At 55.1% G+C, this 26,183-nt stretch overlaps 9 protein-coding genes across 10 annotated transcripts, besides 11 other annotated features; 5 read left to right on the top strand and 4 right to left on the bottom strand.

Moving 5' to 3' along the window:
- Positions 1-140: 140 nt before the first annotated feature.
- Positions 141-2,119, bottom strand: EKO05_0002129 (endoplasmic oxidoreductin-1; the record flags this gene model as incomplete). 2 transcript variants are annotated; one of them, XM_059635836.1, is made up of 3 exons in its annotated part: positions 141-249; positions 309-1,933; positions 2,003-2,119. In XM_059635836.1, the coding sequence occupies 3 exons, from the start codon at positions 2,117-2,119 to the stop codon at positions 141-143; spliced, it is 1,851 nt and encodes a 616-aa protein (XP_059491819.1). The 2 variants fall into 2 exon arrangements, with proteins under 2 accessions (XP_059491819.1, XP_059491818.1); XM_059635835.1 differs by having other exon boundaries at positions 309-2,119.
- A 620-nt stretch (positions 2,120-2,739) lies between these two features.
- On the top strand, positions 2,740-3,358 carry EKO05_0002128 (uncharacterized protein; the record flags this gene model as incomplete). Its single annotated transcript, XM_038944064.1, has 2 exons — positions 2,740-2,998; positions 3,174-3,358. The coding sequence occupies 2 exons, from the start codon at positions 2,740-2,742 to the stop codon at positions 3,356-3,358; spliced, it is 444 nt and encodes a 147-aa protein (XP_038792800.1).
- A 109-nt stretch (positions 3,359-3,467) lies between these two features.
- On the bottom strand, positions 3,468-7,415 carry EKO05_0002127 (DNA helicase; the record flags this gene model as incomplete). Its single annotated transcript, XM_038947436.1, has 1 exon — positions 3,468-7,415. The coding sequence occupies one exon, from the start codon at positions 7,413-7,415 to the stop codon at positions 3,468-3,470; it is 3,948 nt and encodes a 1,315-aa protein (XP_038792799.1).
- A 413-nt stretch (positions 7,416-7,828) lies between these two features.
- Positions 7,829-8,460, top strand: EKO05_0002126 (uncharacterized protein; the record flags this gene model as incomplete). Its single annotated transcript, XM_038944138.1, has 3 exons — positions 7,829-7,968; positions 8,020-8,276; positions 8,327-8,460. The coding sequence occupies 3 exons, from the start codon at positions 7,829-7,831 to the stop codon at positions 8,458-8,460; spliced, it is 531 nt and encodes a 176-aa protein (XP_038792798.1).
- A 2,824-nt stretch (positions 8,461-11,284) lies between these two features.
- On the top strand, positions 11,285-16,578 carry EKO05_0002125 (putative PHD type zinc finger protein with BAH domain-containing protein; the record flags this gene model as incomplete). Its single annotated transcript, XM_059635834.1, has 4 exons — positions 11,285-12,158; positions 12,248-12,731; positions 12,778-14,662; positions 14,710-16,578. 4 exons carry the CDS (start codon positions 11,285-11,287, stop codon positions 16,576-16,578), a joined length of 5,112 nt encoding a protein of 1,703 aa, XP_059491817.1.
- Positions 12,000-12,042: a tandem repeat.
- Positions 16,579-17,460: 882 nt separating the features above from the next.
- Positions 17,461-17,510: a tandem repeat.
- Positions 17,511-17,729: 219 nt separating this feature from the next.
- EKO05_0002124 (uncharacterized protein) lies at positions 17,730-18,524 on the top strand (the record flags this gene model as incomplete). Its single annotated transcript, XM_038944021.1, has 3 exons — positions 17,730-17,813; positions 17,878-18,006; positions 18,123-18,524. The coding sequence occupies 3 exons, from the start codon at positions 17,730-17,732 to the stop codon at positions 18,522-18,524; spliced, it is 615 nt and encodes a 204-aa protein (XP_038792796.1).
- Positions 18,022-18,049: a tandem repeat.
- A 619-nt stretch (positions 18,525-19,143) lies between the features above and the next one.
- Positions 19,144-19,815, bottom strand: EKO05_0002123 (uncharacterized protein; the record flags this gene model as incomplete). Its single annotated transcript, XM_038947435.1, has 1 exon — positions 19,144-19,815. One exon carries the CDS (start codon positions 19,813-19,815, stop codon positions 19,144-19,146), a length of 672 nt encoding a protein of 223 aa, XP_038792795.1.
- Positions 19,169-19,204: a tandem repeat.
- Positions 19,619-19,673: a tandem repeat.
- Positions 19,816-19,898: 83 nt separating the features above from the next.
- Positions 19,899-19,920: a tandem repeat.
- Positions 19,921-20,159: 239 nt separating this feature from the next.
- EKO05_0002122 (Alanine--tRNA ligase) lies at positions 20,160-23,647 on the top strand (the record flags this gene model as incomplete). The annotated part of the gene is made up of 3 exons (XM_038944069.2): positions 20,160-20,541; positions 20,736-23,371; positions 23,468-23,647. The coding sequence occupies 3 exons, from the start codon at positions 20,160-20,162 to the stop codon at positions 23,645-23,647; spliced, it is 3,198 nt and encodes a 1,065-aa protein (XP_038792794.2).
- Positions 20,229-20,310: a tandem repeat.
- Positions 20,313-20,369: a tandem repeat.
- A 229-nt stretch (positions 23,648-23,876) lies between the features above and the next one.
- Positions 23,877-23,985: a tandem repeat.
- Positions 23,986-24,004: 19 nt separating this feature from the next.
- On the bottom strand, positions 24,005-26,148 carry EKO05_0002121 (uncharacterized protein; the record flags this gene model as incomplete). Its single annotated transcript, XM_038944099.1, has 2 exons — positions 24,005-25,819; positions 25,879-26,148. The coding sequence occupies 2 exons, from the start codon at positions 26,146-26,148 to the stop codon at positions 24,005-24,007; spliced, it is 2,085 nt and encodes a 694-aa protein (XP_038792793.1).
- Positions 24,155-24,229: a tandem repeat.
- Positions 24,394-24,442: a tandem repeat.
- Positions 26,149-26,183: the final 35 nt, after the last annotated feature.

Genomic DNA, 26,183 nt, shown 5'->3' with positions numbered 1-26,183 from the left:
GGCCCAAAATATATATCAGAAGCAGAATCTAATGCCTATGCGCTTTGTCCAAACGCCCATGCTATGCCAAAATGAACGCACAAACTATGCCACGCAAGATATCCGTGAATCTAAAACCGACTCTGAATCTAGCTGACGCCTTACAGCTCTTCTCTTCTGGGGATACGGATTTCCCAACTCCTCTCGCTAGGCACCATGCCTGACCACCAGTCGTACAGGCGCTTGGCCTCAAGGACTGCGATTCTGCCACTGCAGCCGTGTTAGCATTACATTTCCAACATACAGTCCTTAAAGAGCGCGTGACTTACAACTTCTGCGGCATGTAGTACCATTGCCATAGCACGTATTTGAAGACACGCACTATCAGCTGATACTCTGCCACCGCCTCTTGCCAAGCTGTCATATTGCTTGCGTCCCAGTCACGGTTGAAATCAGGAAGACCATCCTCTGTGTACCTGGTCTCTGGTTCTTTCTTTTCCTCGAGCGCGAGCTTTGTCTTGAGGACGCCCTGAGATGGCTCTTGGGGTGTAGGCACAGCGGCCTCAGGGACACCTTCACGCTCGTCAATCATACGACGGAATTCCTTGATCGCCGAGAGAGAGTGAGAGAGACGGTCCATGGTGTTAACCAGCGCAACAAGCTCAGTACGGCGTAGCGGTGGGTCTTGGGAAGAATCTTGCTCGTCGAATTCGAATAGGACCTTGAGAGCTGTGCCGTAGCCGTTCGTCTGCAGTTTGCCCCAAAGGCGGCACTTATCGCAGCCAACACAATCCATAATCCTGCTCACGTTCCTAAAGCGGTTGCGGAAGTCCTCCTTCAAGACGACTGTGCCGGGGTCCTGGAACATGACTGTTTCATCAAAAATCTCGGGGCCTGAAGGGAGCGCAGACGCCAGACGCAAAACCGAATTCTTCGTACGCAGATCCTGTTCGGGGTCTTCGGAACAGAAAGAGTAGTCCTGGATGTGTTGCTTGATCTTTCCGACCGCGCGCATTACAAGCGCGTAGTTGAAGTAGATGTTGGAAATGCGTTCAGGATAGTTATGAAGTCGCTGCTCGTAACAGGCGAGGTTTGGTCCCCATTGACCAGTCGTCTGGTTCAAGTAGTCCCAGCACAGATGCGTTGAGATGGACGCGTGCATACCAGAGATGACGCGATGGAACACACGCTTCTCCAAGCAGGTGTCGTCAAACTCGACAGGGTCGAGACGCGCAACAGCCGTTCCGTGAGCGATGGCAGACTGGACCTTCTGCTGAAGACCGCCCTCTTTCATGGCGTTCCGCAGTTGATTTGCCGCCAACATCTGCTGCTGGTTCCCGAAACCGCCAAACGGTGAGCCCCCAAGCGGCGCAGAGCGACCAGTCGACTGTCCAGAGGCCACCTTCGGCGGCTTGCTGAAGCAGTTCTCGCGGTAGATGGCTTCCCAAACCTGCTGGGCACCCACTCCGGCATATCCAGTGAAGCGCTCCGGGTTGTCCACAAGCGACACGTAGTCTCCTTTTGCCGGGGCGAAGGCATCGTCCGGTACGCAATAGTCGCGCTCGTCGCACTCGTCGTCGTACTCGACTACACAGCTTTCGTCGACGTTCTCGCCCAGACTTCCGTGCAGCGGCCTCTTTCTCTCTTCTTTCTGCTCTTTCTTGCCAGGGTGATGCGCTGTAGGCCCTTCTAGCTTGCCCAGCTCTTTCGCGCGCCAGACCAGCGGTATGTCCTCCTCGTTATCCAATGTGTTCACCGCACATGCCACATTCCCACATATCCCATTCTCGTCGTCCCAGAAGGGACATTTCTTGCTGTACAAGCTCAGGCGGTAGTGCGAAAAGAAGTCAGTGTCTTGTGTAATCGAGTGGAGGTAGGGATGTATGGCTTCATTCAGCTGTTCGAGGGTGCTGTAGCTTGCGCAGGCGTCTGATACGATTGCGCCGGGCTCCAACTGGAAAGTGCTTTTAGTTTCGTCGCCATGGGTGCCAGAGGGGGGAGGAGACGGCGCTTTCTTGCTTACATTGCAGACGTTTGGAGGTGGAGATTTGGACGTTGTAGACGTGGCGTGACTGACAGCGTGTGAGCCACCTAGCAGCGAGAAGACTGCCAGGTAGAACACCTGCGATGCTGTGTGCATCTTTGTCTACAGGCCAAAGCGTGCTACTATAGTCCTCCGGTCAGCAAACGTCTGCAGTGCGAGCGTCCAAAGCGGCGGAAACGTTGCGCCTCGCGACCCTGGGTATACTTACAATTAAAGGGCCGCCGGAATATTAGCAGCCGGATATTGGTGCGGGGTATGACAAGAGGCCAGAGTGCAATGAAACGCCGTTGACACGAATGGCAGGAGCACTGGCAGCGGCGGTGGTCGTAATAGGAAGCCCAAGTCGAAACGGATGATCTGCGTAAATGAAGGACAGGGCGTGGGTATATAAAGTGCAGGACCAAGCGACAGGCACCCAGCTGCTCAAAGGACAGACTGACTGCAGATTGAATTAATAACACTGCCGGACCGGCGTTGTAATCACACGTTCATCGGACCACATGCGGAACTCGCAACGGTGGCCATTCGCTGTTGTGGCGGTGCAGGGGGGAGAAGTTGCTGAGCCCTGCACTAGCGGGGCGTAGGGCTGAGCCTCAACCTCAACAGTCCGCGGACCGACATCGTTGAATGTCTCTCTGGAGGGGAACTTCTGTGCACTGTTGCGAAGACTGAAAACCGGCATCAACCTGACAACCCTTGAATTGTAACGCATTGCAATGACGGACGCCCCCAAACCAAATTGGCACGACGCCTTTCCCGCACCTCGTGTCACAGCACCCACCATCACACGTGAGGAAGTCCTGTCAGCACTCTCATCTGGCGACTTGCTGCTTGTGGATGTGCGTCGGACAGATTACGAAGGTGGCACAATTAGGGGAAGCCTGAACATACCTGCGCACAGCTTCTATATGAACCGAGCGGTGCTGTTCGACTTATGCAAACGGGCCGGAGTGAAGAAGGTCGCCTTCTACTGTGGTGAGTATCAGTGTCCATTTTCTTTTGTAAGGGCTTCACGGTCCTCTGCGCGCTATCAGGGCGAACGGTCCAACCAAGTGGCCTGTGAGTGGCGTGAGCACATATCACGTCGCCTCGAGTACCGCCACAGTATTCACGGTCAGCGAATGGTTGGACAGTGGCTGAAACACGACAGGCTCGTCAAACGGGAGAGGTCCGCGCTGCTCCGGCTGGTTCGCAGATCACATTGCTGAAAAGTGCGACGGTCAGATACAGTCCTTGACCTTGGGTGGTGGCATCAAGGGATGGGTCAAAGCTGGGGGACAATACACACAACAAATCGAGGGCTTTGAGCCTGAATACTGGAAGCAATTTGATTAAGCTTCACTAGAAGGATTGTGTCAAGACAGACGAAGTTTTGTTTGAATTATATGTGACTATGAAGCTAGCGACGCTATAAGACGTATCTTATTCCATATGCATGTGAGCTTCATTCGTCATCTTCATCGTCGTCAATGACTCTGCGCGCTCTCTTCCTTGGCACAACAGGAGCAGACTCCTCTTCTGAGTCGGAGGCTACGACGAAAGCTAGCTTTCCGTTCGCATCTCCGCCTAGCTTGACCAATGGTGCATCGTCATCACTATCACTACTCACCACTGCATCGTCGTCTGTGATGTCGCTCGTGAACAGCTTCTCAGCTTTTACAGACCTCTTAGGCTTAGTGGCGGATCTAATCATTGCCTGGGTAGCTTTTCCAAGACCGTTGAAGTCAAGACCAGGGAGGCTTGATGCTGGAACTTCGTCCTCCTCTTCAACTGTCCCATCGACGATAAAACTGTTCAGCTCAGAGTCTAACTTCCAAAGCGATGGATCCTCCTCTTCGCCGTCATTGGTATCATCCGAGCCTATTGTATCAGCCTGGGAGGCAACACAGAACCGCGGGTCCGTGGGTGGTGGAGATGATTCTTCGCCTTCTCCTGCCAGAGCCGACACCTTCCAGTTGGGTGTCCTTGTCCTTGGTGTCTGGCTTTTTGCTTTTGGCGGACGGATCGGCGTCTCCACTGCAGCAGCGGTGGCGGCAGTTTCCTTACGTGGGCGGCCGCGAGGAGCTGGCGTTTCTCGCGGTGCCTTCGTCTTCGGTTTAGGCACTGATTTGGCCTTGGGCTTAGGCGGTGCCTTTGACTTGGCTTTAGGCTTTGCTTTTGTCGTGGTGAGTTCTTCCGACGTAGGGCCGTCTTCAGCCCACATGTCTTCGCATATGAGGGGTCGCAAGTCTGTGTTTGCTGTGAGAACATCATCGCCTACACAGTCTGACTCGTAGTCAGAGTGGTGGAGATTTCGCTTGAACAATTCTATACGGTCGCTGTTCATGGCATGTATTCGCTGCATAGTTGAAACAAAGTTCCGTGTCTTCTGCCCAGGTCTTGACAAAAGCTCTGTGTGGGTCAAGGTCCGTTGATGATCTGCATGCTGGCTAAGGTCTAGAGCGCCGACCATTGGGGCATCATCGTCGTCGTAAACGGTTTGGAAGCGTCTTTCTAGATCGTTTGTCGCCGATCCATCCAGTAAGACTAACTCGAGCGACGGCACTTCGAGCACCTCCTCGCTAGGGTACATGATGGCTGGCGCTTTCTTACCGCGTCCTTTCGGGACGATCTCTTCACCCATGCACCCCGCGGTGACGAAACCGGTCAGCACCCCATCCGGCATGTGGAACTTCTTGGGTGGCTTCTTCGTTCGACCACTCTTCTTTGGCTCTGGCAGCCAACCCTGCTGCGAGTTCTCCGGAGGTATCTCGATAGCTCGGCGATCAACAACAGGTTTGACGTCGGATGGTACAATCCGTCGCGAGATTTCGTCGTGGAAGGTGAAGTGTGACCCATTGGCAATAAGCTCTTGCATCTTTTCATAACTGTCCTTCGCCTTGTTCGCGTCATTTTCTTCTTTGCCCTGCATTTGAAGCATGATAATCTTTCCTTCACGCTTGCGACCAGTACGTCCCATCCTTTGCAACATGCGGATTGGCGATGCTTTTGAATCGTAACAAATGATGAGATCAACTTCGCCAATATCCAGACCTTCTTCACCAATGGAGGTGGCGATAAGAGTGTTAAAGGTGCCCGCCTTGAACTTGTCGATGACTTCCAGTTGCTCCTTCTGATTCATGCCTTCGGAGTTTTTTGCTGTTGACTGCCCAACAAATACACGGGGCCGAATCATGGGCTCGTGTTTCTTGAGTATGCGAACGATCTCCTCGGCGCTGTCACGGAAGTGAGCAAACACCATAATCCTGGTTTGAGAAGCGTTTGGCCCTTCGCCTGCGTTGACAAAGTGCTCCAAAATGCACTCTTGCACATACTCGAGTTTGGGGTGGCCGGCGAAATTCTCGTCGTTGACCCAAGTGTCCAGCCGCGCCATGAGCTTCTTGAATGCGTCGCTGTCGAGAACTTGCTTCCTATACTTTGACTTCGTTTTATGGCTATCGTCTCTAAAGTCTTTCAGTTTGGTGTAGAACGGTGCCATACCATGAAACTTGAGCAAATCCATTCCGTGGGCAATAGAAGCTAGTAGAGTCAAAATAGTGCGGACCATGTTCTTCACGCCTGGGTTGGCATGGCGTCCCGCTTCGTTCGTCCACTTGCTTGCTGCTTGCGTACAACCAAAAGGAGTTAAAGTTCGAGGGTCGTTACTCCAGTATGCACCCAATCCAGCCACTTGATTGACTAATGGCTGTAGAGCTTGGCTGTACAAGTCCATGCACATCTCCATCTCATCGCTGTTCTGGAAGACGCGCTTTTCAACTGTGCGCTGATGTACATAGTTGCAGATGTCCATCGAGTTTTCTGTTCGAATTTCAACTCTCGAGATGTCCAGCCCGTCGATAACCTTCTGAACCGACTCGACGTCCGCGCCCGGTGTAGCTGTAAGAGCCAAGACACGAAAGCTTTGGTTAAAGCGTCTCAAAAAGCTCACTACTTCCACATACGCATAGGACCCAGTTGCTCGATGCGCCTCGTCAACTACAAGTAGGACAATCTTTTTCGGATCGGCATACCCGTTTTTCAGGTCGTTCAGCAATGTCTGGGGAGTCATGAAAAATACTCGTTTGCTCTTCCACTCCTCCGATCTGAGCCCTGGTTGGATGCCTCCTGTAAGCATGGTCGTAGCTGAACGGGGTATACCAGCAATTCCAAAGCAGGCTCCAACCTGTTGGGAAACGAGCGGTTTCGTAGGCGCAACAAACACAATCTGTGACTCTGTTGTCCACCGATACCAATTTAGCATGATCGTCGCTGCGATGAAAGTCTTTCCAAGACCAGTCGGCAGGGCAACGAGAAGGTTGTGGAACAATCCTCGCTGAACGATGTTGAACTGGTAGTCTCGAATTGTCCCAAGATTTGTTGGATATACCCAAGTTTTCAAGGCTTCGTGATCCAGCTTGTGATGCGTCGGAGGTTCTTGTCTCTGATCAACAATAAAGTTGTAACGCTTGTTCGCCTGTGATGGCGGGATCTGACCACTAGCACCCTGCCGCCCAAACAAGGTGGTCTGTCGTAGGCTGCCCTGAGGTGGCGCTATCCTCTTTCGACTCTCTGCTAGCATGATAATATCGCCATCGTCGTCCTGCTTTTGCGGTGAAGCTGTTGACGATGAGAAGGCGTCAGATGGTAGATCGGCCAGATCTTGCGCGTAGTCGTAGGCCACTTGTGCGCCAATTATCGAAGGCGACTGAAGAATTCGGTCGTCCTCAATAGGCGATTCGGGCTCGTCCACAGCGACTGGAGTTATTGCCTTAGGTCGCGATGAGATTGACTGCCTCCCAGGCAAAGCCATTGTCTTCATTGCATCCAACCCAGTCCATTTCGTAGGCTCTGCCAAAGGTTTGTGTACTCCGATGCTGGTCGGCTTTGCCCATATTGCACCTCTAGGCTTCCACGGTGGAGAATGCTCTTGTGGCGGTTGGGTGAAGAAGATGTCTGTCATGTCCAGTTCCGTTGTCGGTATATGTATGCGGTCTCGCCTCTTCTGGGCAATTGTTGTTCTTGCAGGCGATGCATCCTCATCCTCATCAACAACATCGTTTTGTTGTTTGGACGCAGCCCTTTTCTTACGACTAGAAGGCTGTTTTTCTTGTGGCTCTTCACTTGTCGCAGGCGAATCATCTTTGCCATTTACACCAAATGACTCATTGTCCGCTGCGACATCGGATTCGTCGTGATTAGATGATGCTGCGAAAGGTTGCCGTCGTCGAACCGGTGTCTTCCTGGATGGAATGGGCTTGGCTTTCTCACATGCTTGGCTGACTTTGCGGCGTTTGGTTGGTCGTGGCGATGGCCGGAATGCAGGCGTGTTTTCCTTCTCAACTTCGACCTGAGTAGCTGCGTTTAGGAATTCTGTGTCATCGTATCCGTCGCCATAGTCATCATCATCCGACATGGTGTCGTACAGAGTTGGCAATGGCTGTTTCAGCAGTGGCAATCTTGTTGCCTGGAGGATGTCGATGGTCAACGCGTTGTTGTTTCGTCGGCTCTTAGCGTGTTTTTGGCGATCAAGCGGAGGAACCCTGCACTTAGCTCCCGAGCCTGCATGAATACAGTGGCAACCATGCCGTTCTCAGGTTAGTAGAGTTACAAAGATATCTTGTGAGCCATTACCCCTTTGTAACGTTCAATAAAGACTGGCCGCTTCCCCACGTCTTCGAGTAATCTCGTACACTCGTTCCTGAACAGATTCACTTCTCCGTTTACATTACACACACTCGCTTGTAATTTTCCAGTGTCTATACTAATTTGTCACTTCCTTCGTCTTCTCACGCATCTCTCATCGTATCACGCGATCTAATTTCCGCAATGAAGTACACCGCCGCTCTCCTCGCCTTCGCTGTCGGCGCTCTTGCGCAGTCCTCCGTGACCAGCGCTCCTGCAACTACCGCAGTACCCGGAGTTTCCCCTTCCATTAGCTGTCTTCAGTCTTGCGATCCCGCCGATGTGTAAGAAGAGTGTACCTATATTGTGTTGTGCACGCGCTGACAGGACCACAGTACTTGCCGGGCCTCATGCTTGGGCATTGCACGCCCCAACTCCTCCCAGGCCGTAGAGACCACCGAATGCGCTGCCAAGTGCGACCAAGGTGACGGCACTGCCGAAGCCACCAAGAAGTACTCCGACTGCGTCCAGAGCTGCATTGCCAGCCTCTTCCCTTCGTCCCAGACTGGCTCTCAGATTCCTGGCGCAGCTGCTTCGTCCGGTGCTGCTACTGGTACTGGCACCAAGTCTGCTAACCCTACCGCTTCGACTGGTACGTTCGATACCCCCATAGCACTTGTTTCTACACTAACATCAATGCAGGCGCATCTGGCACTGGCTCATCTGTCAGTCAGACTGGTTCCGCGACTCCTCAGGCTACCAATGCTGCTAACTCCGTCTCTGCACGCATTGGTGGTGCTGGCCTCGCTGGTCTTCTGGCCGTTTTCGCTCTTTAGAACGCTGTCTTACAGATTTTGACAAACGGTTGCCCTGCTACCAAAGAACAGCCAAAACATGGGGTCTGGGGTGGGTTGTGTGTGTACACGCATGTTCAGGGAATTGTTTGGTGCACCGATTTGGTGGTACAGTTGAGGGGTAAAGCGTCGACAGCGTGCGTTGAGTTCCGGGTTTATGAATGTGAAGAACCAATTGCATTGCGTGTATGTGTCGTGCCTGAACGTTTTTTTTTTAATGAAACCTTCTTGCTCGTATTGGATCTGTGTGTCTAGCGCAATAGGGAGCAATTAACAATTCGCCGTCGATGAGATTGGCGCAAGACTCATCAGCAGCTAATGAGATAGCGTGTATTTTGGTCCGATGCTGCAGGTCAGGCGCGTAGGAAGCGGCCCGATGACGCACGAAGAAGCAAGGGTCGCACCCCGAGTTTGAGAAATGTCAACAAGACCGTGCTATCATGCCGCGGAACAATGCCGAAAACCCCAGCATGAAAACGTTGCTCTGTGTGATTCTGCTTCACGATGGTGCGGACATTGCGTGTACGCAGCACCTCGTACCACAGAGCGAGGTAAGAAGACTTGTCCTCAAGAACGCCAGTAGACCGTGCAGTATCATCAAGACTCAAGGGGAAATTTTCAGAGCGCGTGGCGATTGTATGGTCCGCTGTCGGCCTGGTTTGTGTCCGCTTGAAGTCTCCTTATGCATGTGGCGTTTTGATACTGCTTTCGAGGATGTTTGCCACTCTCTGGACAGGACAGAGGAAAGGTGCTGCCGGTTTGTTTATGGACATAATTGGCTTGTCTACTACGCTCTCTGTGATCTTGTAGTGTTACTGTGAAAACATTTGAGTCAACAGCTGTCGTATTCTGCTTTACCATTTCACTTTACCAGAGACTCTTCTTGACATAATATGCCGCTCCAATGTGTTCCTCAAAACATGCCTGCGATATTCGCTTTCTGGAACGCGAACAGGCACTGATCGCTGATTGGTCAGTCTCGATGCTGGGTCACCAGGCCTTTTGGTTGTACTTACGGTGCGGAGCAGAAGCTACTTATTTGAACTGGTGTATCGCGCCGATTCGACCATATGTCCAATTGTCATCAACAGGCGATAGAAGACAAAACAGCTGGTTGACAGTCAGGAGATCTGGCTGAGATAGTGGTGTTGCTTCCGAGCGAAATGTAGTGGACAATCAAGCTCGTACGTGCCATTTTGTAGTGAACACGACCTGCAGACTACAAGGGGGGATGTAGCCAAAAAGAGGTATCCGAACAGTTGTTGTGGTTTTCTCTGGCGTGCGGCGATGTCGACTTGTCGCGAAATCCAGGACACGTAATGATCTTCGAGTACTACATAGGATTGCTAGAACGTCAAACAGCTTTGTAACGCGGTTGATCGAGGTAGAGCTGTGTGTCCTTTGGTCTCAAGGGAGTCCCAACGTCACCAGCTATGTCTCTTCGGTTTTGGGCATTGTATTGGTATTGCAGCAGATGTCCAGATGGAGGCTTCAGGCACAGACGGACCGTCCAATCAGAGCGTCCTGTGTCTAGCGAGTGGTGGCTGAGGGTTGCATGGCGCTTGGCAGAAGCACGGCCAAAGACAAGTTCGTCGTGGTAATAGATCTGTTCCCACTGGGTTGATGGCGTAGACCTTGTCGCATGGACCATCGAACTGACTGCCTCGCAAAAAGACCGCTTGGGTGTGGGAGCTGGTTACGATGGCCGCTTTGTCACTCGGGTTAATCGAGGTCGGCCCACAGAAGGAAGTGGCCGGAACGTAGTGAGATCTAAGTATTGCGAAGCTACCGCTGATACGATCGGCCAAATGACGGAACTGCTCAAACCTGCATTGCTGCACTGGGTGTAGCTACATATCAGCCTACCAGCTTCGTGGATGGCAAATTTGGGTGGAAGCGTTGATGGGCTCTTTGTCAGACCAAGCCAACCCTTGAGAACGCCCAGACCCACTTAAGACATCGACAGTTCTGGAGGTCGACAACGGTGCTCGTAGATGCAGAGAAACCCACGGCGGTCCAATCACCACCCATGACCTGGATAATCTACACGTGTAACCACCTCGCAGGAAAGATGCTGATGTTGTTTTGGGACACATGAGAACTTAATCCACATTGCGTGTCTGTTATTGCGCAGCTTCACCACCTGTGCTAGAGGAGAGTCAACCTTCGGCAATCGTCAGGGTTTCAATGACCGGAGAAACATGTCGCTGCCGTCGGCGTGCTCTTTACAATCAATGGTCCAGACATTGTGAACACGATGTATGCGACGGTGATGTGTGAACTTCAAGCGTAGACGTCGCGGGCATAACGAAGAGTATGAGTACCAGCTCACAGTCCAACCTGACCAGACGCGCCCGCGATGCAGGCGAGCACGAGTGCGGGATGGGAACGGCAGTCAGGCTCTCCAAGCCCGCAGGTGCGAATTGATACAACACTTAGCGGCTCCGGGTGGCCCATGCGTCAGTCTAACGTGCAGGGCTCCGCCGTCCTCCCATGCTTCCTTCCTCTTGACTTCTTCACACTCCGGCTTCAGATTCCCATCATTTTCTCGCCCGACACGCCCTGGCCCCTTGCCACGGGCATATAGCGACTCTTGCCAACGGCTGGTTTCTCCCAACAGCCATTTAATCCTCGACATTACTGCTTCCAGTCTGTGAATTCGAAGTTCTGCGTTCTACGCCATTGGTCCTTCCATGCGACCTCGATAGTCGCTCCTTTTCAACATTTCACCCACCCGGGCTTTCTACGCCGGCTGTGTAACACAGCTCACAGCCCATACTGTCCTTTGCGGCAGTAAGCCGTCGGGATGGATGTAAGAAAGAATGACGGTGATGCTCCAGTGTCTCAAACCGGGGATTCGGCCAACGCGGGTTCTGTGCACAGCGAAGGTGACGCGCAGACCGGTGAAGTGAACACCACCAACGCCACAGAAGGGGAAACGCCTTCAAAAGGCACCAGCAAGGCTTCTTCTACCAGGGCTTCGACGCCTGCAGCTTCCACTTTAGATATTCAACATGCGCCACATGATCCCACTGACGCGACTCAGACCATGGATGTGGATCAGCAACCGCAGGAGCCAAAAAGCAACGAGTTCGATTCAGTGCAGCCCTCGAGAAAAGGCTCAGAAGAGGCTGCAGCTGCGCCGTATGGAACGCGATCGCGTAACCGTCCGGGCAGGTCACGCATCAATTATGCCGAAGACACGGAAATGGATTTTGAGATGACAGCCCCTGCAACGGCAAACGGAAACGCGTCTGACCCGCCATCGCGTAGTTCTGTTACCGCCGAAAGTGGTCAACCTGCAGGTGTGAGTGCGAAGAAAGGTGCGAATGCAGGACACGGTGGTGCGCCGTGGGGTAATCCCGGACCCAATCCAAAAGACACCCAGGCAAACCTCAGTGTTTCCGGCTCGTCGGCAACCACACCAGCACCTCCGTCCACCACGGTACAGTCCACAACGAAGCGGCGAAAGAATGCCCTCAAGGAGACCACAAGTGGTGCCCATGCAACTGCAGCTGCGCCAAGCCAAGCTCCGAAGCGCGGTGCTCAAGCTCAAGTTCAGGCCCCGACAGCAGCTCCCTACACGCGAGAATCTAACATGATGACATTCGAGTTCAGCGGTGGCGTATTGAAAGATGGACGCTTGCAAGCAGACGACGGTCAAAGCGTATCTATTAATGGTAAGTTTCAACCTCTCTTCTGCCGCGGCTGACAGCAGCGGTGTTGCGCCAGCCACGTCCTAGCTTGCGATTTCTAATGCGGCGTCTAGACCAAGTGTACCTCGTGTGTGAGCCGCCCGGGGAACCATACTACCTGTGTCGCATTATGGAATTTATCCACAAGGAAAACGATCCAAATCTACGGGTAGATTCACTGAGGGTTAATTGGTTCTATCGACCACGGGATGTCGGCCGCTACAACAATGATACCCGTCTGGTTTATGCAACCATGCACTCGGACTTGTGCCCTATAGCCTCCTTGCGAGGAAAGTGCAACATCATGCACAGGAGCGAGATTGGCGATCTTGACGAATATCGCAAAGGTAAAGACAGCTTCTGGTTCAACCAGGTCTTTGATCGCTTCATCCATCGTTGGTACGATGTCATCCCTACGTCCCAAGTCATCAACGTCCCGGTGAAGGTCAAGAAGGCCCTGGACGAGCGCTGGAAATACATCTGTCTGGAAACAAGCAGGGTGAAAGAATTGACTAGCGCGGTCAAGTCTTGTAAGCGCTGCGTTGGCTATTGTGCATCGTAAGTTCTCCGTAAGCCCTCCCTTGACACGAGCTAATCCGTACAGGAATGACTCGGTAGAATGCGCGGTATGCCACAACACCTATCATATGAACTGTGTACGTCCACCGTTGTTAAAAAAGCCATCTCGTGGTTTTGCTTGGGCCTGTGGACCGTGCAGCAGGGCACAAGAAAAGAAACTTGAGGCTCGACGAACTCCGCTCCTGGGCACCACAAACGAGGACGGCGAGGAAGAAGAGGTCATTGATGAGGAAGAAGAGGAAGCCGGCAGCGACAGCGCCGCAACTCCTGACCCCGAAAGCCAAGTCGACCTTCATCCGGGTACACAGGCTGAGATTGCTCTTGCAAAGATGTGGCCCATGCGATATTTGGGCATCCACTGTCGCGTGGAAGATGCTTTGCAGTACGATGACAGGGCAATCTACCCACGCGCCAGTTCTCGACTAGGACCACGACATCAAGCGAACGTGAATGTGTGGCATGGACAACCAGTGGAATTCGTCAAGCCAGCGGAGATCAAGAAGCGTTACGTCAAGTCGACGAACAACAAGAAAGAGGGCAAACTAACCAAGGAAACTGTTGCGGCCATTGAGGCCGACAAAGCGGAGAAGGCTAAACGCCCTAAGTGGGTCATGGACGAACCGATGGGCTACGTTCGTCGTGGCGAAGATCTGCCGAACAAGGACTCAAAGTGTACCGCGGAATTGATCTTCAAGATGCCTCCCCTGGGCGTACATTCAACGCGTGGGGAGGATGACGCACCGACAGTCACTGAAGAGCAAGTCAAAACCTACATGGAGCGCGCGAAAGCTCTGGCAAAACATGTTGGAGTTGAGTCGTACAACACCAACTTTCTCACCAAGGCGCTGGCGCTGTACACGAAACATCAATACGATGCTGACGCAGCTCTGAAGCAGGTCAAGAAGCTTGACAAACGCAAGGATCTGAAAGAGCCAGAGCTGACGAAAGAGGAAGAGAAGAGATGGAACGAGGGAGTCGCCAAATATGGTTCCGAAATCAGAAGTGTCCGTTTGCATACCAACAAGACTATGTTCTACGGAGACGCCGTACGATACTACTACATGTGGAAGAAGAGCCCCAAAGGCAAGGAGATCTGGGGCTCCTACAGCAACCGAAAAGGCCGAAGCAAGAAGGTTGAACCCGACGCGCAAAGTCGACTGTTGGACGATGTTGCTGACAACCAAGACGACTCGGCATTTGACAACGAGAAAGCTGTGCAGCGCAAGCGCAATTTTCAATGCAAGTTCTGCACGACTCGCCATTGCCGGCAGTGGAGACGCGCTCCTGGCGTTTCGCCTGGCCAGATGATACCTGCAGATGGCCGTTCAAAAGACAAGTCGGGCTTTGTTGTAGCTCTTTGCCTGCGCTGTGCAAATCTGTGGCGCAAGTATGCAGTGAAGTGGGAAAACGTCGACGAGATTGCTAAAAAGGTGGCCCAAGGTGGTGGCAAAGCCTGGAAGAGGAGGATTGACGAGGAGTTGCTTCGAGAAGTTTATGCTGCACAGACCGACCCCAGCCCGGTGGTCAACGCGCCAGAATACCAGGACTTCCCTGCGGCGGCGGCCCAGACCACTGGCGAACCTGCTAAGAAGAAACAGAAAACAAACACTGTTGGTAATGGAGACAGTGGCACTTCAACTCCCAACAACGAGGTTGTCGCCTCCAAGAAGAAGGAGAAAGAGAAGCCTGTACCGCTACCTAAAGCTCCCACACCTCCACCAGTCCCTGCACAACCTCGACTGAGAGCGTTGTCATGTGCCGTCTGCCGATCGACAGATGGTGCGCGCTTGGAATGCGCTGCTTGTCGCCTGACGGTACATAAGTCCTGCTACGGTGTCGAAGATGTCCGACAGGCGAACAAGTGGTATTGCGACACGTGCAGGAACGACAAGAAAGAGAATGTGTCCTATGTAAGTCACATGCGGGAATGGTCTCTCCGTAATCTAACAATGTCCAGACATACGAGTGCGTCTTGTGTCCTCATAAAGTTACAGAACAGGACCTCTACGAGCAGCCCAAAGTCACACACAAGAAGAAGAGTGACCGGGACAGGGAGAAAGAGCGGATGGAGAAAGAGCTCATCGACATTGCCCGAGAGGAGTATCGTTTTCGACAGCAGGAGAAAGGTCGGCCGATTGTTCCTCGTGAGCCGCTGAAGCGCACCGCAGATAACAACTGGGTCCACGTTTACTGCGCGCTCTGGCATGCAGAGGTGAGGTTCAGTAACGCCAATCGCCTTGATATGGTAGAAGGAGTCGGTGCTAGCACCCTTCGGTACGACCAGATCTGCAAGCTTTGCAAGACCAACAACGGGGCCTGCGTGTCGTGTTTGCAGTGCCATGCCAACTTCCACGTCGGTTGTGCGCATGATCGTGGATACACGTTTGGATTTGACATGACACCCGTCAAAGCCACTCGAAGAGACGCAGTGCCCACAGTCACCCTAAACGGGGACACGGGCACGATGGTGGCGGCTATCTGGTGCAAGGAGCACACACCGAAGATGCCTGTGCATCCTATCAACGAAGTGGTCGAAGGCTCAGATATCGTCGCGCTGCAGCTCTTTGCTCGTGAGTTCAAACAGGCGGACCTAACACTTACGGGTACGGCTCGCAAAGCTAATCTGGTTGATCAATCAACACGGACAATTTCACAGCATGCGCCAGCGATGGCGAACCGTCGGGCTTCTGCCGTGACAGCTCAGACACCTACCTCAGCTCGAGGCCGTCACTCGAACGTCGGATTGCCAGTCAAGGAAGAATCTGTCGAACCACCAGCACCCAGGCCAGAGCGGAATTGTGCCCGGTGCAAGATCGACGCCAGCCCGCGATGGTGGAAAGTTGAAGAGAAATCAGAGGCCCCGCCGCGCACATCAGTTGTTGATAGCCAACTGAGAGCCAATGGCGTGGAAACGAACGGCCACGGAGCTATAGATCAGGACCTACGCATTGTGAATGGACAACCTCCCAACGGAGCTGACGATCACCCAATGATGGATGCATCAGCTACGGCAGGCCGTGGCCACTTGCACCTGGACACGAGTATTGAAGCGAGCTCGCCTGCGTCGTACTTATGTCAGAAGTGTCACTGGAAGAAAGAGCAGGGCATTGATGAGGATGAAGGACGAGAGCGATCGAAGTCTGTGCTTCCGGAACCCCAACAATTACCTCTCCGCTCTCCTGTACAAGCATACATTGCACCGCCACCTCCATCTGCTCTGCCGTCTTGGGCTGCTCCGGGCGGCCCCCCTTCTATGCTGCCGAACCAGCCTCCACCATTGCCGGCCTGGCATAGTGCAGGACCTCCTGGACCCCCAGCGACGTCCCACCCCCCGCCTCATCATCTCCAAAATGGCATCGGATATGTTCCGCCACCACACGCTCCCGTTGGTCACCACGCACCGTTTCATACACCCTATCCTCCTCCCAACGGGTATCCTTCACACACGGGGCCACCAGTGCATGCTCAGATGCCACCAGCACCTATGCGTGCGCCCTATGCTCCACCGTCGGCAGGACCCGCTCCACCACTTCATGTCAACAACGGCGCGATGATGGTCAATGGGATGCATTCGCCGCATAACATGCCCTACTCACCAACACACCCTCATGAGTACCATTCTTCTCGTTCGACCGAGAGTCCGTTTGCTGCCCCTCCACCGTCGATTCCACAGTATGCTCTTCATCGCGGCAGCCCCGTGCCAGGCCGACCAGAAACGCCACGGGACACAGTGATGCGAGACGCTCCCTTGGTTACGTCTGCTCCTACGGAGCGGGTGAACACGGGTGCCAGCGCCAGTCCTTCGCTTCGCAATTTGTTGCATTGAGTTCTCGTTTGTCCCATTTCTACGGCTGTAATTCTACGATACCTTGGGCTCATTATATCGGAGTTGTCGCTGCCTGTCCAGCATTTTCAGCATTGAGCGCAGTGTAGCCCTTTGTGGTGAAAGGTGGCACCTAGAGAGAGGGTGGATGAATTGCATTGAAATCTTTATTGGGTAACTGCCAGGGAGTCGGTGGGACGATACCACAAGTTTGTTTTTTTCGTTCTGTTTTTGTCTTTTTTGCTTGGCGGACACTGGACGTAAGCCCGTCAGGAATGGTAGAGGATGTGTCAGAACGAGGACATTGTGCACGCTCGTATTGGCGAGGAGCAGTCAGTAACGTAGGGATATGACATTGCAAACCTTGGATAGGCTTGGCTGGAGTTGCATTGCTGTTGTGAAGACGATCAGGTGCCGCTTCTCCCTCACCCAACGCCACAATTGAGCCAATTGAGCCAGGTCACGGCAAGGCAAGGCTGGGCTGGAGTGTGCCAGGTTCCCCTGTGTGGCGCGCTAGACGACATGCTAATGCAACGCTTGCGGGCGATCGACAGGTCCAACCACTTGCCCGGTTGCGCGGCCAAGCTCGAGCGATTCTCCAGCCACACATGCGTGCCCATCTATTCCTTGCGCATCGCCGTCCTTGACTCCGCCTCTGATTTCCTCGGGCACTTGACGATTCCACTGTATGCACTTTGTTGTATCATCACCTAGCAAGATCAACCATTCGATCTCTTGCTCGATCCCCGCCTCATCCGCAGACTTGAAAACTTGAAACCGTCTCGAGGGCATCCCGAAACGGAGAGCGTGCGATCCATCCCGGGCTGCGACGCACGTTGGATTCGGAGTGCTGGACGGCCGGACGGAAGGACATGGTCATCGGGCACACGTACACACACATACCTACCGGCACAACATACACATATAGGTACACAGCCACGCCCGCCTGCGCGTACGGGGACTATTCAGCCCGTTGAGAAGCACATCTATCCCTTTGCTCGCCCTGGCTTAGCATCTCGCCTCACACGCAGCCGCTGCTCTCCTCCCTCTTCCCTCTCCATCTACGGAGGGTTGCTATCGAATACTGGCCGTTGTTTTATTTATTCCTTAATCTATTTCCCGTGCTTGAAGAAAAGAGTGCGCGCAGTACAACCATGGGCTTGGCGAAGCGATACTGCGTCGAGTATGTCGACGGGACGATTGAGTGTTTCCGAGATGGCGGGTTCTGGTATACCGAGGTATGTTGGTCGTGTTTCCAGCGGTGGTGATGGTGTTGGATGCATGTACTGACGGCGAGGCCAGAAAGGACAGATAATCAAATGGGGGATCCTGGGCGGTCTGTTCGGCATCTTCATGCTGTGGTGCATCGGCGGCTACATCCACGCGAGGCGGCGTCTCAAGGCTGGCAAACCGCTGCTCGCCTACCACCGCGTACGTACAACGGCCTTTTTTTTTTTCTTTTTTCTTTTTTTTTCCTTTCCCTTCTCTCCCCTCTCCCCAGGTTGGTTGCACGGAGAGAAACAAGACTGATGATCCGCCGTGCTTAGCTCCTCGTGTCGTGGCAAGAACGCAAACGCTACGGCCAAGCGCCACAGAACCCCTTCCCCTCGTACGCAACGCAGAACGCGTACCCCAATCACCCGCCGTACCAGCAGCGCACCGACGGCAGCTGGCCGGAGGCTCCGCCGCTGTATAATGGCGGGGACGCGCCGCCGGGGTACGGAGCGCCGCCAGGCGCGAGTAAAGCCAACCCCAACCAGAGCGGCGGGGTGCCCATGGAGATGCCGCCGTACGGAGCGCCGATGGGGACGGGGCCGCAGCAGAGCGGGGTGGTAGGGGGGGGTCAGGGGGATGTGGAGCAGGGAGGGAGTGCAGAGCAGCTGCCGCCGCGGCCGCCGCAGAAGGCGAAGGCGGTGCTGAAGGGGTTTACGGATAGGTTTAGGAAGTAGGAGGGGAGGCAGGAGGAGAGCGTGGCTGGATCACGCTCTGTAGGGGAGTCTGTAGCAAGGTTCACTAATGAAGACCATAAAACAGGGTATTTAATGAAGATGTTCTAAAACAAGAGCAATATTGCTGGATTGTGCTTTGTTACGAAAGTCTGTTTTAAGTTTAGTAGTAGTAGAATAAACAAACAGATCCAACCGAAACTCTAACTAGAAGAGAAGCATAGCTAGATTATAGTTTACAGTAGAAGTCTATATTAAGTTTAGTAGTAATAGAACAAATAAACAGATTTAACTAAAACTCTAACTAGAAGAGAAGAAGGTAGATTATACTTTACAGTAGAAGTCTATATTAAAGTGTAGTATTGATAGACAGATGTTCTAACTGGAATGGAGAGAGGATGACTATATTATAGTTTATAGAGAAAGTCAGTGTTCAGATATACTAATTAGAATAGAAGAGTTTAATAAAGACATTTTAATTAAAATAGAGAGAGTATAGCTGTATTGCATTTTGTTGGAGAAGTCTATATTGGGATGTGCTCATTGACATGATAGGATAACAGTAGTCGGAGAGATATCTACATGCGCGACGGAGCAATGGAAGGTGGATTCGAGGGATCGGTCAGTCCAGATCCATGGCATCAGCATCGTCGTCGTCGTCGTCGTCGTCGTTGTCGTGGTCGCGAGGCATGGTTATAGCAGCAGGATCGGCTTGTAGCATGACCCTCTCGGGCTCGGTGACGGGACTGAGCTGCTTGTCGCGAATGCGCTGCCTCGCCTCGACAATGGCCTTGCGGACGTTGTCGTGCTCTTCGGGCAGGGTCAGGCTGGCGGGGACGTTGTAGAGAACGAGCTGGTTGTGCTCTGTGGGGTTGGGGGGCGGGCCCAGCAGCAGGTGCCGCGGGATCTTGGACAGGTGCTTCTCAATGTCGGACAGGAAGACGGGGTGCTCGTCGTCGGACTCGAGGTCGCTCAGCTCGGCGGCCAGGTCGTGGATGTAGAGGCGGTGCGGGGTGTCTTCGACCAGCATGGCGTCGGCGGCGGTGGTGGTGGGGGGCGCGTGTTGGCGCTGTGGTTGGGGGACATGCGGGGCCAGCGGCGTGGAAGTGGTTGTGCGTGTGCGTGTCGGTGATGTAGTGGGCGTCGACGTGGAGCTCGGGCTAGACACGGGCAGGTACAGGCGGGCGCTCTTGTGGGCGTTGTCGAGGTTCAGCAGGTCGAAGCGCTTGCTCAGACGCTGCTCGCCGTCCAGGGCGCCGTCAGCCGGGCGCTTGGTGCCGTGGGGTGCGCTCATGGTTGGCGGCGGCGGGGGCGCATGGTGGTGGTGTTGGTCGGTGCCGAGTACTGCGAGTGCAGCCATCCATGACAGCTCTGAGCGTGTGCGTGTGTGTGTGTGTGTCTCTCTCTCTCTCGCTCACAGGACTCCGCGGAACTCAATCTGTGCGTTCTTCGCGACCAGTCGCGGCGTGCAGGCAGACCCTTGACGAGCGAAGGGGAGCACGGCCGGGTGTTTATGTCGACGGCCCGCGTTTCTGGGCGATTCCAGAACTAGCGGCGAGTCGAGTCGACGGGCTTCCATTCATCTGCAGCCCTGCCTCGCCTGCTCGCCTGCCCCGCAGCGGCGCCCGCGGTTTGGCCATGCTCGAAACATTCCTGGGAGCTCGCCATCTGAGTCACCCAGCTCTGCACCGCGGCCTGCCCCTGCGCCTGCCACTGCCCCTGCGCCTGCCACTGCGCCTGCCACTGCCACTGCCACTGCCACGACCACTGCCACTGCCACTGTCACTGCTCCCGCCCCGCCCCCGCTGCTCTCCCCTCGGACGTCCACACCGCCTGCCGCCGCCGCCGTTGCACTCCTTCGCGGCGCGCTCCCTCTCCTCGACCCCGCCTCTCTTCGTCTTCGCACGCGCGCCGGCCGCAACGACAATGGCCAACGATGCGAACGACCACCCTCAGTGGGCCGCCGCCAAAGTGCGCCAGACCTTCCTGGACTACTTCAAGGAGAGGGGACACACATTTGGTACGCCTGCCACCGCCGACGATGCACTCACACTCGCACGCACTCTCACGTACTCACTCGCACGCACTCTCACGTACTCACTCGCACGCACTCTCACGCACTCACTCGCACGCACTCGCACGCACTCTCACGCACTCACTCGCACGCACTCTCACGCACTCACTCGCACTCACACGTACATTGACACCCTGCAGTCCCCTCGTCCTCGGTCGTCCCCCTCTCCGACCCCACCCTCCTCTTCACCAATGCCGGCATGAACCAGTACAAGGCCATCTTTCAGGGCACCGTCGACCCGGCCTCGGACTTTGCGCAGCTCAAGCGCGCCGCAAACTCGCAAAAGTGCATCCGCGCCGGCGGCAAGCACAACGACCTCGACGATGTCGGCAAGGACAGCTACCACCACACCTTCTTCGAGATGCTCGGCAACTGGTCCTTTGGCGACTACTTCAAGCAGGACGCCATCACCTTCACCTGGGAGCTGCTCACAAAAGTCTACGGCGTCGACCCCAAGCGCCTGTACGTCACCTACTTCGAGGGCGACGCTGCCGGTGGCCTGGAGCCCGACCTCGAGGCCAAGGAGCTGTGGAAGGCTGTCGGCGTCCCCGAGGACCAGATCCTGCCCGGCGACATGAAGGACAACTTCTGGGAAATGGGCGACCAGGGCCCCTGTGGTCCCTGCTCCGAGGTCCACTACGACCTGCGCGAGCCCGTCAACGGCGAGTACAGAAACGCCGCCTCGCTCGTCAACGCCGACGACCCCGAGGTCATTGAGATCTGGAACAACGTCTTCATGCAGTACAACCGCGAGTCTGACCGCTCGCTGCGGCCCCTGCCCAACAAGCACATCGACACCGGCATGGGCTTCGAGCGCTTGGTCTGCCTGCTGCAGAAGAAAATGTCAAACTACGACACCGACGTCTTCACACCCTTGTTCGACAAGATCCAACAAGTCACAGGCGCGCGGCCTTACAATGCCAAGTTTGGCAAGGAGGATCCAGACGGCATCGACACCGCCTACCGAGTCGTCGCTGACCACGTCCGCATGATGTCCTTTGCTATTGCCGACGGCGGCGTCCCCAACAACGTCGGCCGTGGCTACGTCGTGCGACGCGTCCTGCGGCGAGGCGCCCGCTACGCCCGCAAGTACTTCGAGACGGACATTGGCGACTTCTTCTCCAAGATTGTCCCCACCTTGGTCGAGCAGATGGGCGACATGTTCCCGGAGATCAAGAAGAAGCAGCAGGACATCATCGAGATTCTCGACGAGGAAGAAAAGGCCTTTGCCAAGTCGCTGGACCGCGGAGAGGTCATTTTCGAAAAGTACGCACAAAAGGCAAAGGCAAAGGGCTCCAACCATCTGCCTGGAGACGACGTCTGGCGGTTGTACGACACCTACGGCTTCCCCGTCGACCTCACAAAACTCATGGCCGAGGAGCGCGGACTCAACATCGACGACAAGGAGGTCGAGGAGGCGCAAGAAAAGGCACGCGAGGCCAGCAAGGGCGACAAGAAGGCTGCCGGGGTAGTCGTCAAGCTCGACGTGCACGACCTGGGCGCCCTAGAGAACATGCCCGAAGTCCCCAAGACCGACGACAATGCCAAGTACGGCCGCGAGAACATCACATCCACCATCAAGGCCATCTACCACAACAAGCAATTCCTGAAGAGCACAAAGGATGTCCCTCGGGGAGAGCGTTTCGGCATTCTGCTTGACAAGACCAACTTCTACGCGGAACAGGGTGGTCAAGAGGCCGACTACGGAAAGCTTGTCGTCGACGGCGAGGCCGACTTCACAGTGGACGATGTCCAGGTGTACGCCGGCTACGTCCTGCACACCGGCTACCTCGGCGAAGGCGAGCTGAGCGTCGGCAGTGAAGTCATCGCCGAGTTCGACGAACTGCGGAGAAACCCGATCCGCAACAACCACACCGGAACTCACGTCCTCAACTACGCCCTCCGCGAGGTCCTAGGCAACGAGGTCGACCAGAAGGGGTCGCTCGTTGCACCCGAGAAGCTGCGCTTCGACTTCTCCCACAAGGCCGGCCTCTCCGACGCCGAGCTCGAGAAGGTGGAGAAGATCTCCTCCGACTACATCCGCCAGGACTCGCAAGTCTACGCTAAAGAAGTGCCCCTTGCAACCGCCCGCGGTATCAACGGTCTGCGCGCCGTCTTTGGCGAGACCTACCCCGACCCTGTGCGCGTCGTCTCCGTTGGCGTGCCCGTCGAAGACTTGATCGCAGACCCGCAGAAAGAAGAGTGGGCAAAGCTGTCGATCGAGTTCTGCGGTGGCACACACGTCCTCAAGACGGGCGAGATCAAGGAGCTCGTCATCCTCGAGGAGTCCGGCATCGCAAAGGGCATTCGCCGCGTCATCGCCGTGACGGGCCAGGAAGCCTACGACGTGCAGCGCATCGCCAACGAATTCTCGGAGCGCCTCGACGCGCTCGAGAAGCTGAAGTTCGGCGCGCAAAAGGAAAACGACGCCAAGCGCACCCAGGTCGACCTCAACAACCTCACCATCTCGGCGCTGACCAAGAGCCGCTTCCGCGAGCGCATGAACAAGATCAGCAAGTCGATTCTCGACGAGCAAAAAGCCGCCGCCAAGGCCGAGCAGAAGAAGGTGCTCGACCAGGTGACTGCGTACTTTGACGACGCGAGCAAGACGTTCCTCGTGCAGAAAGTCGACTACACAAGCACCGTCAGCAAAACCATCAGCGACGTCGTCAAGACCATCAGCGGGCCCAAGAGCGCCCTCAAAGACCGCAGCCTGTACCTCTTCGCCGCGAGCCCCGATGAGGGCAAGGTCGTGCACGGCTGCTACGTGTCCGAGGTATGTTCCTCCTATCCTCGTTTCCATTTTAATGTCCTCTTCACCTCGTCGATCCAACTACAATAAAGAAACAACTAGCTAACCATACACACACAGCCCTTCAAAGCCAAAGGCGCCGACGGACCAAAGTGGGCAGCCGCCGTCACGCCCATCATTGGCGGCAAAGCCGGCGGCAAGCCTGGCGCTCCGACGGCAGTCGGCCAGGGCACCAACGCGGACAAGGTCGACCAGGGCGTCGAGGAGGCGACGCGGTGGATTGAGAAGCTGGCCTTGTAGATGAACCTGACTAAATCCTCCTGGTTCGGTGAGGGGAGGGAAGAAGGGAGGACTGTGTATAGTACGCATGGTGTTGAAAGGAAGGGATTTGGTGGATGCCATCAGATATCAGATATCACTTGTGAAGGAAGAGATGAGGAAGAAGAAAGTCTGAAGGAATGATGTGGTGCACGAAATGAGATGAACTTTATTGCATTCACTCACGTACAAAGTCTCCTCGCCCTAATTTACACACAAACACACACACACACACACACACACACACACACACACACACACACACACACACACACACACACACACACACACACACACACACACAGATACATACACACACAACATAACCACGCCCCTCAGTCACCCCCTCCAAATCAACCAAAAATACCACGCCAGCCCACAAACCAACACCCTCCCCAAACCACCTCCCAACTCGTGTCTAAACAGCGCGAACCCCTTCCTCTTCTTCCCCTTCGACCTACTACTCTTGCTGGTACTGACACCACCCCACATCTTCCCTCTCATTTTCCTCTCTTTCTTACCATCATCTCCATCTCCATCTCCATCCTCATCTTCATCCTCATCGTTGTCGTCGTGGCCGAGGAAGCCCGGGTGGTGGACGAGCGGGTAGCCGTAGTTTGTGTTCTGCTGGTGCGGGAGCGGCATGGGCAGGCCGTAGCGATGAGCGGACGAGGCGACACGGGGCCGGGGCTGAGCGGTGCGGACTTGCAGTGTAGTTGGCGCCGTGTTGGGGTTGGAGGTGGAGGAAGTGGAGGAGGTGGAGGAGTGGGAGGAGGTTGCGGGATCGAAGCGATACTGGAGCTGTGGGGGATTCTCGGCTGGGTTTGTGGTGGGGAGGATGGGGTCGTTGGGGGTCAGTGGGGTGGGGGGGAGGAGGTTGAATGCCACGAGGGCGGCGCGGGCGCTCAGCAGGAGGAGAGTGAGGGCGAAGAGCGCGGCGTAGCGGGAGAAGATGCCGAGTTGGTCGGGCAGGAGACATAGATGCGTCTGCACCGTCTTGCTCATGTCGCCTTTGAGAGGCTTGCCGTGCGCGTCGACGGGGTTCCACATGCTGACCAGCACGAACCCTGGGTGTCGCACGCCCATGGCCCAGCTGATGCTCTTCACTGTGATCTCCTTGATGCCGCCGCCGCCAGATGCGTATCCCCGATGTACGAGCTCGCAGTAGTCGTGGTCGTCGCCGGAGAAGGCGTAGCGTATGTCACCGATCTTGTTGGCAATGTCGGTTGTGATCTCGCGGTTCATGACGTTCTGATACTGGTAGCCGCCACTGACGGATATGGCGTTGCGCTCGTCGTGCTCGAGTGGTTCCGTCTGGCCTTTGGGCGGTGGTGTGGGAGGCCAGTGCTCACGGAGGGGACCGCAGGGTGTGCCTGGAGAGCGGTAGAGAGGGACGTGGGTGAGGAGGATGGTGGGAAATTCGGTCACGTCTTCGTTGACGTGTGGGAGTGTGGCTTTTGCGAGGTCCTGTGATTCAATCTCACGGTGTGCAAAGCGGGGGTATGGCTTGAGGCCCTGTTGAACCCGGAGTTCGCGCTGTACGGTCCTTCTCTTCTGCTCCTTGGCTCCGTCGAGGAAGTCTACTGTGGGGCGCCAGAGCTCTTCCAGTTCTTGAGACGATGGCACTCCCAACGCAGCGAGGGAAACGCTGTCTATTGAGACAAAGGTGTGGTTTCCGAGCACATCAATCCTGTTGCCGTCGCCAAAGTATGCGTGAAACCTGTCTCGCACTCCAATCTGTACACCTTTTGCAAAGCCCAGATCGTGGTTTCCAGGCAAACTGCTTATGAACTTCCTCCCTGGCTGCCCAGGGCGCGGCTGCAGCCCTCCGTCTCCCCAGTGCTCGAAGAAGATTTCGCCAAAACGGCGGTATTCATTCATCCAGTAGCTGTCCCCATACTGCTGGTATTGCTTCTCGGGCGACTTGGTCGTGCGCGTAGACCACTCACGGCCGCCATCGAACAGATCGCCAAGGAAGAAGACGGTGTCGGGGTAGAGCTCGGTTTGTATGCGGGAGTAGGCGCGGCGCATGTACTGGTCGGTGTACTTGATGGTGAGAGGGTTGAGAGGCCATGGCCGGCCAGGATACGTATGCGGATCGACGAGTTGCGGATCGGCGACAAAGACAAGCCTGTGAGGGTTGGCTCCTTGTTCCTGGGCGTAGGGTCAGTGTTGGTGATGTGCACATGTGCACATGTGCAGTGCGAGCATACCCAGTTCTCCCATGCGTCCCAATGGCAGCTCCCTACTGCGCCGTTGAAAGCGGCCCTCTCGCCCCAATACACCACCGCCCACCAGACAACCACCAGCGCGTTCGCCAAGCTAACCAGCCTCTTCCATCGCCCCTTTGCTACTCTCCTCTCCACGAATGGCTTAACTCTGTACACGAAGAAGGCCCGCGCTGTGCGGTACGTCTGGCTGGTGAAGCTGTCTGGCTCCGAGTAGGCGCCAACCGGGATGCCATAGTCGTCGTACTCGGTCATTGTCGAAGTCAAGGTTGGAAGCAATGCCAGCGCAG

This window comes from Ascochyta rabiei, chromosome 3, assembly GCF_004011695.2.
Source record: "Ascochyta rabiei chromosome 3, complete sequence".
In the NCBI taxonomy this organism is placed as follows: domain Eukaryota; kingdom Fungi; phylum Ascomycota; class Dothideomycetes; order Pleosporales; family Didymellaceae; genus Ascochyta; species Ascochyta rabiei.
This window is presented reverse-complemented; position numbering and strand designations above follow the sequence as displayed.